The following is an 11,094-nucleotide window of genomic DNA, read 5'->3' on the forward strand; positions in this document are numbered from 1 at the left end:
AATTTGAACGGTTTGGTATCATTTCATTCTTAAAAATCAGCTAAGAACTGAAAAAATTGCAGGGGAACAATACATGAGTGTAAATTGAAGCTAAGTGGGATAGTTGATATCATGTTAAAGGCGATGGCGCTCTCACTCAACTTGGACAGCGATGCATTCCTGGAAAGTCTCGGGGGAAAGGAGATGATGGATGCGAGATTCAACTACTACCCTCGATGTCCGAGACCTACGGAAATCAAAGGGTGAGCATAAGGAGCCGATGGTCTTAAATGTAACGGGTGTATATACCAGGTCGCAGGTATCACAACCCACAAGTCAATGGTTTTTAAGCATATACGCACGATGGTATTAAAACTATGACAAATTGTTGTTTAAAAAATTAAAAATTTGTTGTCGACTCATATAATAAAATGACACATAGTAGATCTGCTGCACAGAAAACTTTATCTAAGTAAGTCGGTGCATGGGCCACGGACCAAAACAGGGAAAGAAAGTATCAAGTCCGTACGCCATTCTCGTCCTTGTCATCAACGAAAGCAGAGAACGAGTAAGAACCAAACCACCAGCTCGTATTAATTAATCAATTTTTCTCCGGGTATATAATGCAATGCGGAGAAAATTGTGAAGATGAGACCCCGAAAAAAGAATATTGTGTGGTGAAGAAGACGAGCGGAAAATTGTGCTATGTGGGGATGTGAATTTGCTGGGAAAGGCTTTATCTAATGCGTCTAATCTCGCCTTATTGCCACGATCTGAGTTCGTGGTCCAGCTGCTTTGTCTCGCTGCATGCTCCTGATACCGTCTTATAGCCATGAGCCGAGTACGCGGTCCAGCTGCTTTGTCTCGTTCCCCGCCCTCGGCTGCACCCTCCGGCCTCGAGATGCCCTCGATCTCGGTCTGTCAGTCTGAGGTCTCTCAAGGTAAGTTGGGTGCTTGTTCCACCTCATACCACCCCTTTCCTCGATCGGCTTCTAGTGGCTAGCTGGTTTCTAACCTGTTGATCAGTGCTAGGAAGTGAACTCCTCGTTCTTCATTGACTTAGAACCTCCTTCTCGAGGTCATTTGCTGGGTCTCGAACTTGTCCATCCCGCCGATTATCGAGTCATGTACTTCCTCATGGCTTAAATGCTAATCAGCCGTTATTTAATCGAACCTGCAAACTTTTGACTGTAATCGTGATTCGGATGCTATTTCGATGTCGACCTTGTCAAGTGAAGTAAGGAAAAAGTTGTCCTCAAGGAATGGACAAAATATATAAAAGATATTCCGTTAAGATGCTCTCTTAATATAATAAAAAGAGTCGGAGAGAGAGCTTCAGTCCCCTTTCATCGCTGACTGAATTTCCACAGATATGGAGGCCCGTGAGCACCTGCTCGCCGTCGACTCCGACGACGGCGCAGAATCAGAGACCAAGTTCAGGATCCGGGGCCTGACCCGGATCTCCGACGCCGGCGCCCCGATCCTGAGCAAGGTCGACCTCGATATCCCCCGGGGGAAGATCGTGGGAATAATCGGGCCCAGCGGCAGCGGCAAGTCGACGCTCCTGAGGGCCCTCAACCGCCTCTGGGAGCCGCCGGCGGGGACGGTCTTCCTCGACGGAGAGGACATCTGCCGCCTCGACGTGCTCGGGCTCCGCCGGAAAGTCGGGATGCTGTTTCAGCTCCCGGTGATGTTTGAAGGTAACGTAACTTCTAGCCCCCGAACTTTCTCATTATTTTCAATTTAGCCCCTTATTTGTGTTGGCTGTTCATTTCCGCCCTCAATCTTTTATCAGAAGATCAAGCTCTTGCGCCTTGAAGTTTGTGATGTGTAACACTTCCATCCCTAGACTATTTGATTAGTTACAATCATACCCTCTGTGCAAATTGCCCTGTCCTTTCATGTACTTTTCTTGACAATTGTTCCGCCTTTCTGAACACTTTAGAATGCTACTAGCGACTGATCGTCTCACAAACCCGATACGATGTTCAGGTACTGTTGCCGATAATATTCGATATGGGCCACAGTTGAGTGGAAAGAAGCTCAACGACAGTGAAGTACTCAAGCTTCTAAGTCTAGCCGATCTCGATCCCACTTTTCTCAACAAGAATGGCGGAGAGCTCTCCGTTGGTCAGGCGCAAAGGGTAGCACTTGCTCGGACTCTAGCGAATGAACCCGATGTGAGTTGATGAGTCTCCCTTATATAAATTCATTCAAATGTCATTGGCATGACACAGATAATCACTTGCTTAGTTGTCTTTCGCTTATTTCTGAAAGGTTCTTTTGCTGGATGAGCCGACGAGCGCCTTGGATCCAATATCGACCCAGAACATAGAGGATGTCCTAGTCAAGTTGAAGAACAACCGCCAGATGACGATCGTAATGGTTTCCCACAGTATAAAGCAGATCCAGAGGGTCGCGGATGTTGTATGCTTGCTTGTGAATGGGGAAATCGTCGAGGTTGTGTCTCCCGACAAGCTCTCCGAGGCAAACCATCCAATGGCTCTTAGGTTTCTTCAATTAAGCTCCTGAGGACAATATGTTGTATGATCAAACGCTGTTATATCTCTCTGCACATCTGCCAGCTTGCCGTTGTACATGAACAGTCTTGACTGGTCCATGGCGCGCAGGTAACAGGGAGTTCTATCATCTTTTGCCTAGACTGTTCGAGCGCTTATGTAAAGTGCTAGAATCAAATCGTGTACTCGACCAACACATCAGCCCTTGACACTCCCTGCGTACGCTAAGTGAGTTACGCTCTTACTATTACTAGAGCTCATATTAATGTAACTGATCCGTGAAAATTACTCATATTGTAATAGCGGTATCAAAATTTCAGCTCTGGGGATTTGCTCGAATGGAACTACCTCCATGTTGAGTTTGTACTATATATGTCATAACGGTGATTGCATCACCCCAAGCAAAGGTCTTGGCCGCTTTGCCCGGGGCAATGATGGCTGGCCTTGCCACACTCTTAATTCACGAAGAAAGTGATAAAATGAACGGAATTTTTTCCCTCGAGTTATGGGAGGTCTAGCTGGGACCTCCCTCTCGTTGAATGTTTCAAAAAGTGAAGGAAGAAGGCTTACTAGTGAAGATTCAATTATCAAGAGGCGTGACTTGATCGAAATATTTTCCTAAAATGGAAGTTTACAGGCGAATCAGAATGTGCTCAAAGCGGCACCTCGCTCTCTCTCCTACTTCGAAATTAGGCAAAAATGAAAGTTCGGGAAGAGGCTGTCCGGGATTAGGCCCATTACCCACTCTCTCCCTCTCTAGCCTTCATTCTCCTTTTCTCCTTTAATTAATTTTAATAGTTTAAAATAGTTTTATTTTCAAAAAAAATGTCGTGATTTTGAGCATTTTCTATTGAAAAAGAGAAGGAGAAAACTAGAACGGAATCGAAAAGTAACTAAAAAAAATTGGATAAAATGATGAAATTGATAGAAAAAAAAGAAGCAAATGCATAGCATGCAAACAAACAAATAAAAACGAGTTAATTTCATTGTACACGACGTACAATATGCTATTTTGAAATTTTCAATATATAACACATATCATCATAATTTTATCAAATCGCACGATATTTTAAAATTTTTTGACGGCAAAGCACAAAACTCAATAATTTCACTACATGGCACAAAATTTCAAAAAAAAAAAGAGTCTTGACATAGCACAGAGTTAGTTTTTCATCAATGATCTAACGGAGATCTGACGCAATCGACGTTGTTGGCCCACCCTTATTCATCCCATCCATACACAGCTACATCATATCTCCATTAGATCATTGACGGAAAACTAATTTCATGCTATGCTATGAAAGTTTTTTTAAATTTTATGCCATACAATGAAATTACTGCATTTCGTGATATGCCATGAAAAATTTTCAAAATATCGTGCGATTTGGTAAAATATTGACGATATATATTATGTGGTGAAAATTTTAAAATATCGTGCTGTATACTGAAATTAAAAAAAAGGATCAAAACAAAAAAACATGTGATGCACATGAATGAACAAAAAAAAAAGACTATATGTTTGGAATAAGTTATTATAAGAATTGCAGTTTGGTTCGTTTCGCTTCAACTTAGTTCAATTCAAGTATAAATGAATTATATCGTTAACAATTTTCAAAATTTAACTAAAAATGAATTGAATAATGTTGTTTGGAATGCATTGTAACAATCAATTGAATTGAATTTTGGCCAAAGCCTAATTTTTATTGATTTTGGTCCGTTTCAAGTCCAACGCAGATCTTGTTTATCTTGTATCTTTTGCGATTCTAACAATAGAGTTCAATTCGATTCTTCTTAAATGAATCGAATTGTGGTTTGAAAGGGGATTCCAAACATACTTAAGACTGAAAAGTAATCGGAACTAGTGAGTAAAATGTACAGTTTTTTATTATCAAATTAATTTGCTGTCATAACAAAAGGTTGAACCAACTACTTTTAGTGTATCAACGTAGTTCTTTAGAGGGATCGGACAAACTCTCCCCGTTTTAATTTTCTTCTCACTTACTCCTAATGGTATTATTCTAGGTTAACCAAATGTAGACTTTTATCGAGTAAACATTTTCTTTTTCTTTTGTTTTTCTTTAAATGAGAAGTTTATTCAGCTTGAATCTGTGATCACCTTACAAATTGGTTTATTCTGGGAAGTCCCGGTATATAAGGGATTCGAATTCACAATCTTGTAGACTACTCTTGAGCCACACTTGATATACGAGCATGTCCTATTCACTTGCACTATGTCCTAAGGGTTCCCCATAGTACATGTAACGATCCGACCTAATTTAGAGAACTGGTCTAGCAACTTGTCAAATCCAACCAATAGCCCAAAATGCTTAAGCTCAAATTGCTAGTAATCTCTTTCACTAACTTCTTCTCCATCGATATGGGATTTTGGGATATTACAGTACATGAACCATACATTTTGTATCATTGTTCTTTGCCAATCATTCCAATGGCCTTCTCATTGATAAACTAAACTCTTTCTCAAATAATGTAATATTTTTTTTTTGTAGGAAGTAATGCGAATTCTCAATACCAAATACTAGATTTTTTTTTCCCGATTGTGTGGAAAACTATGGACCTACTAGAACGTAAGGGTATGAAGAATAAGGAGGACAGTTAGTCCAATTGTTCCGGATTGATCATCTCTTAATTTCGAGTCGATTCCTAAGAATACTGCGTTAAAATGTTTTTTTCGAACCAAAAGTTCCTTTCACACATATAGATCTGCAGAATAACTGGGGGTCGGATGGGATAATAGCACCATATATAATCCTGGATTACCGTACACATTGACCAAGAAAATCCATTGAGGAATAGATTGTTGTTCAGGATCTGCAGGTAGAGTGATATTTGCTGACCATATAGGAAATAAATTATTTGAGGGCACTGTCCGAGCCAGACGCTTCAGTCGGTGGAAAGAGACGTAGGACACGATGAAAGACATTCTGTCGGGAAGGGAAGGGGAAAAATAAAGACACAGCGAAGATTATAATAATATAAATTATAAAATATTTTGCCAGAAATGATAATATAAATTAATAATATCAAAGTAATAAATCAATTGTAAGAAATTTATTTAAATCAAATAAATTAAATTAATCAATGAACAGAAAATCATTTGGACGTGGCTTGGTAGCAAATGGGACTCCACCGATCGGACTTTATTGTGATGCAAAAAATCAAAACTCATATGAACACTTTTTTTTTTCTGCCGGTAGATATTATAAACACCTCTTTTTTTTTCAGCGTAAATTCTGATATTCAAAAATTCAATTAGATTCCGACTATTCCAATCGATCTGGATTGACATACTAAGGGATAAAATTTTTTCAACATGAATTTTTACATTCATAAGGTTTTGAATCCGAGACTTTACTTAAGCAGGATAAACGTCGAACCGCTTAAATTGATCCGTACTGATATTGTAAACACATCTTAAATCAAGCCAAACTGATGCTTGAATCGAGATATCTCGTGATCTTACCAAAGAAATTCTAAGTAAAAAATCTACTACAAATTTATCTTGTTCCATAACATATGTCAAAAATGGAAGCCCAGTAGCAAATAGCGCTCCACCGAATGGACCTTATTGTAATGCAATTGCAAACACCTCTTAACTCGAGCCAAGATGATGTCAGAGATATTTTGTGATCTCACAAATTTTTTTTTTAATTGATGAACACGAAAAATCTAAGACAAATTTATTTTCTTCCACAACAAATGTTTAGAAGTGGAAGAGAGCTCTCTCTCTCTACGGTGCTTTCCGCAATGTGCAACTGCGAAGTGTAAGATTTTCTTTCACCATTAACATGCCCTTCTCTTCTTGCTCTTCTTCTTCTTCATTCCCCATTCCTCAGCCTCCACATGGCGAATCGCAATAACCCAACTTCCCAGGACAAGCGGAATGGCAGCAAAGGCAACAGCTACTTCACCATCACCACCTTCCTCCTCATCTCCCTCTTTCTCTTCTCCATCTTCTTCTTCAACCGCCGCTCCCTTGAGCCCTCTCTCTCCCTCTACCGCAACCTCCTCTTCTCCGCCGGCGGTGGCCTCGACCCAAAACCCCCCGATGAAGACTCAGAAAGGGCCAACCTCCCACCACCGGCTGATCCGGGTGCCAGCTCGGGGGTAGGGGCAGAGACGGAGACCCCTTCGGAGGATAATCGCAGCTCAATCACCGGAAATGGTGATCGTTCTGTCCTTTTCCTTCATTTAACATTTAGAATTGGAGACGCAGTGTTGATTGAATATTGCAAACCTGGCTGCTTCTCCCAATGTTGATTCGGTTGGAATTTTTCTCGATTTCGTCTTTTCCAAGGCAATGCTGTGTTTTCTTTTTGGTTTTATTTTCTGAAGAAATGCGGGATTCTCTAGGTGATATGAATGTGGAGAAATCCAAGATTAGTGATGGACTAGATTCCAACAAATCCGATGATTTGGACGGAGCTAGCTTGTCGAACGACTCGCCTCAGGCTAATTTGCCAACGGCGACGGAGAGCCCCGATGGAGTAACAGAGACCCTTGTGAAAGAGAACCAAAGCTTTGTCCCTGGAAATGGTGACCTTTTACTCTGCTCCTGTTCGTATTGTAGTAGCTCTTTCAGATAACGGATAGAACTTCATGTGCAATGACATTTTGCCGAATGAATGAGATGAAGATGAGTGCCAAAACTGTTCATTTATTCCCAAGCAAATATGTGTTTCGGTTATTAATTTCTGGAAAAGGAAGAGGGATTTTGGACTTTGGAGGTGGATTGTGCACATGATTCTATTTCTTATAATGTCAGTTTGTGGTTCTGTAAAGGTGGCAATAGTGACAATGCAGGATATGTGGGAACAGAGAGGCCCACGGAAGTTGATAATTAGTATAGGATTTAGGTGTAGGCGGAAATTACTTTCGCAAAGTCTCGACATTCATCGTGGCATTCCTCTTATATAATATATGGGATCACATACTATTACTCCCATGACATTTCCGCTTCTTCTCGCCTCGCAGAATCTGGTCTCTCCAGTCCCTTATTTGATGTGCCAGGCGACTCAGGAATGGATTCGAAGATTGTAGATGGTGAGACCCGTTATGGAAGATGAGCATTAACCAGTTTCTACTTCCCTCTCATTCATGCCTCATCTGTTTCTCACTGAAGTGTAGACGTTAGATGTTAGCATGTCATGAAGACTGTTATGCGATATGCCGCTCCTTTTAATTTTACCACGTTTTATATATTCTAAATACAAATTGATTCGGTTTAAAATTCTTTTGGTGATCATCATCTTACAAAATGCAAACAGAGGTAGCAGAGAGGCTAAAGGGCTGTGACTTTTATATGGGAAAATGGGTGAGGGATGAAGAGTACCCAATATATAAAGCAGGGTCTTGCCCCTATGTGGATGAAGCTTTCGATTGCCAAAATAATGGAAGGCCCGATTCCGAGTATCTGAAATGGAGGTGGAAGCCAGATGGCTGTGATCTTCCAAGGTAAACATGTCATAGCAACTTTCTCTTTTTGTTTTTTTGGGTGAATTCTTGTGCCTGGTTTGCACACATGGATAAAGAGACTGCTAGGCCTAGAACCTGCAATGCTTTCACTTATTCATTCCTAATGTACGAGTTTCTCTCTGCAATGTAGGCAGCAACTCGAGATGATGCATGGTTTTTGTTCTCTCAAAAGCAAATGAGTACATAACTATTATTTGTCCAGCAAGTTGTTTTCTTCTCAGAAAACTGAATTGCATCCAGCTGTTCATGATCTTGTTTCTCTGAGAGAATGCACAGCTGCTAATATTCTGGTCCTGCACTTCAATTTCTTTGAATAGATGTGGTTCATTCTCAAAAACAAATGAGTACATAACTCTTATGTGACTGCTTTGTTACAAGTAGTTTTCCTTGTCAGGCAATTGAATTACGTAGAGGTGTTCATCATCTTGTTTCTCTGAGAGATTATGTAGCTGCAAATATTCTGATCCTGCACAATCTAATTTCTTTGAATTTATGTGGTTCAGTATTCTTTTCTGCTACAAATAGGAAACACAGTTTTCAATAGTTGGTATTCCTTTTATTTCCTCTGGAAGCTGTTTCCTTTGCACATTCACGCTTCACTCGTAGGTTTAATGCGACAGACTTCTTGGTGAGGCTGAGGGGTAAGAGGCTGATGCTTGTGGGTGATTCCATGAACCGAAACCAGTTTGAGTCGATCCTCTGTCTCCTCCGTGAAGGCTTGCCTGATAAAAGCAGAATGTTTGAGACACATGGCTATAGAATAACCAAAGGCAGAGGTTATTTCATGTTCAAGTTTGCGGTAAACAAATTACATATCATACTCTTATTTTATTGAATTTCCACCAAAATTTGATGCAGTGAACAATCAACATTACAACTTTTAATCTTGTGCAGGATTACAATTGTACAGTTGAATTTGTTAGATCACATTTCCTTGTAAGGGAAGGGATCCGAATAAATGGGCAGGGGAACTCAAACCCGACTTTGTCAATCGATAGAATTGACAAAACAGCAAATAAGTGGAAACGGGCAGATATTCTTGTTTTTAACACCGGACACTGGTGGACTCATGGAAAGACTGCTCGAGGGTGAGTGATTTTGGATTTTGTTTCTCCCAACATTTTATCAGTAGATCGAAAGAAAAAGAGTCGTTTAAATGATCATGGCTTCCCTTTTAAGAAACTTATGCCTTTTCATTTGGACCTGTACCCTGTACAAGTCTAAACTGCCCAGGTTGCATTTGATATTGATTGTTGATTAGAGTCCTCATAGACGGCTGTTGTGGATAATATTTGTGTTTCAATTAACTTTTCCATCCTCCCCGGTGGAAAATGATTTTCAACCGTTAACTGTACTGACAACCGATGTAGAGATTCCTTCTTTCAGCTTTTTCGCAAAAGGTTGATAACTGCCTAATAAGTGGTTTGCTTCATGCAGGAAAAATTACTATAAAGAAGGCAACTACATCTATCCAAAGTTTGATTCAGTAGAGGCCTACAGAAGGGCTCTCACGACGTGGGCAAAATGGATAAAAGATAATATCAAACCATCGAGGCAGTTGGTCTTCTATCGAGGATACTCTTCTGCTCATTTCAGGTACACATTTCTAGATATAGTTTCACTGCAAATTGCTCCTTGTCAGCTGCTACATAATGAGGAGATCGATTGACCAATTACCGATTTCTCGCTTCTTTCTATGCCATACACATTTCTTGAGTCTACTTCTAGTACGACTATTCACTCAATAACGAGACTTATACATATCCACCTCAAAAACAGAGGAGGAGATTGGGATTCAGGGGGTACATGTAATGGAGAGAGGGAACCTATCCTCAATGGGACTTTCCTCGACAACTATCCTCAGAAAATGCAAATAGTCGAGGATGTGATCAGAGAGACGAGAGTTCCAGTTGTGCTTCTCAATGTCACAAGGCTGACGAATTTCCGGAAAGACGGGCACCCATCGATTTATGGGAAGAATGTGACGGAGCGGAGGAAGGTCTCGAGAAGGAAGCAGGACTGTAGCCACTGGTGCCTTCCCGGAGTTCCTGATGCCTGGAACGAGCTCATTTATGCTCAGCTTGTTTTACAGAATGGTCTTTCCACTAGGTATAGTTAATTGAAAGTTTTGGGAGATGGTCATAACTGAACCACTGTACCTACTATATCATACTACTTGCTCATACCCCTGATAGGGAAGACAAGCAGGACTGGAGGAATTCTTCTTCTTCTTCTTTTTTTTCCTTTTTTTTTTGTTGTTGTTCTAATTCATTTATTTTTGGGTAAATTCATGAGATGTCCTCAGCGTCTTGACTGACAGAAATTCATTTTGTAAAGGTAACACTCCATTACGGCATGTTATCTCTAAGTTTTTCCTTCTTTGATTCTTTTTTTTTTCCCTTCAAAAAGGCTCGTTAGAGCAAATAGGAAAATGCGAAAAAAAAGTACATGAAAAGTTCCACAATCAATAGTAAAATTTGAACTCAAACTTTTAGGTGGAGAACATGGATTTCTGCGTTTCCCCTTTATCTATTGCTTGATATTTGACAAAACGAAGAGAGCTTCATGACACGGTGTCATGTGTGATGCATGTGGATTTCCAATACAATACGGCATCCAACAGCTCCTGATTGCGTTTAGCATGACAAGATATAATGCTAGAGATTGCCCAAAACGAAAGTGCTCATAATGCAATGCAAGCCAAAAAGCAGCATCTGTCCTCAAGTTCAAGCATGCGCGCAAACCAGAATTCAATGAGCTTAATTTCTCAAAGCTGTGTATCATTATGATGAAACGTACACGTATGCATATACCTCATGCATGCAGACTCTAATATCGTGTTTCGTTCAGCCCAGGTGAGGTTTGGCTCGTCTCAGTTTACGTATGATCGACGGTATAGCTCGAATAGTCGGTATCGGGTCTGCTCGGCAGATTCATACATTTTTTTCCAAATGAGTAACCTATCGTGCTGCCCTAGCTATATTTTGAAAATAGCGAAACTCATAAAGTACGAAGTGAGTAGACTCAAAAGGGCAAAGCATTACAGAGGCGTATGATGTTCCCAAAACTAGGGACAACTTTGTGTGGTAGCAGTTTGATTAAT

At 40.4% G+C, this 11,094-nt stretch overlaps 2 protein-coding genes across 3 annotated transcripts; both read left to right on the forward strand.

Annotated features, from left to right (window-relative positions):
- The first annotated feature begins 608 nt into the window (after positions 1-608).
- On the forward strand, positions 609-2,837 carry LOC116196689 (ABC transporter I family member 17). Its single transcript, XM_031526545.1, has 4 exons — positions 609-920; positions 1,350-1,679; positions 1,972-2,159; positions 2,257-2,837. The coding sequence occupies exons 1-4, from the start codon at positions 812-814 to the stop codon at positions 2,509-2,511; spliced, it is 882 nt and encodes a 293-aa protein (XP_031382405.1). The 5' UTR covers positions 609-811; the 3' UTR covers positions 2,512-2,837.
- A 3,373-nt stretch (positions 2,838-6,210) lies between these two features.
- LOC116197593 (protein trichome birefringence-like 5) lies at positions 6,211-10,359 on the forward strand. Of its 2 annotated transcripts, XM_031527768.1 has the most exons (8): positions 6,211-6,681; positions 6,870-7,052; positions 7,491-7,559; positions 7,784-7,970; positions 8,598-8,790; positions 8,886-9,079; positions 9,429-9,587; positions 9,771-10,359. In XM_031527768.1, the coding sequence occupies exons 1-8, from the start codon at positions 6,360-6,362 to the stop codon at positions 10,108-10,110; spliced, it is 1,647 nt and encodes a 548-aa protein (XP_031383628.1). In that variant the 5' UTR covers positions 6,211-6,359; the 3' UTR covers positions 10,111-10,359. The 2 variants fall into 2 exon arrangements, with proteins under 2 accessions (XP_031383628.1, XP_031383629.1); XM_031527769.1 differs by lacking the exon at positions 6,870-7,052.
- The last annotated feature ends 735 nt before the right edge of the window (positions 10,360-11,094 follow it).

Source organism: Punica granatum, chromosome 2, assembly GCF_007655135.1.
Source record: "Punica granatum isolate Tunisia-2019 chromosome 2, ASM765513v2, whole genome shotgun sequence".
NCBI lineage: Eukaryota > Viridiplantae > Streptophyta > Magnoliopsida > Myrtales > Lythraceae > Punica > Punica granatum.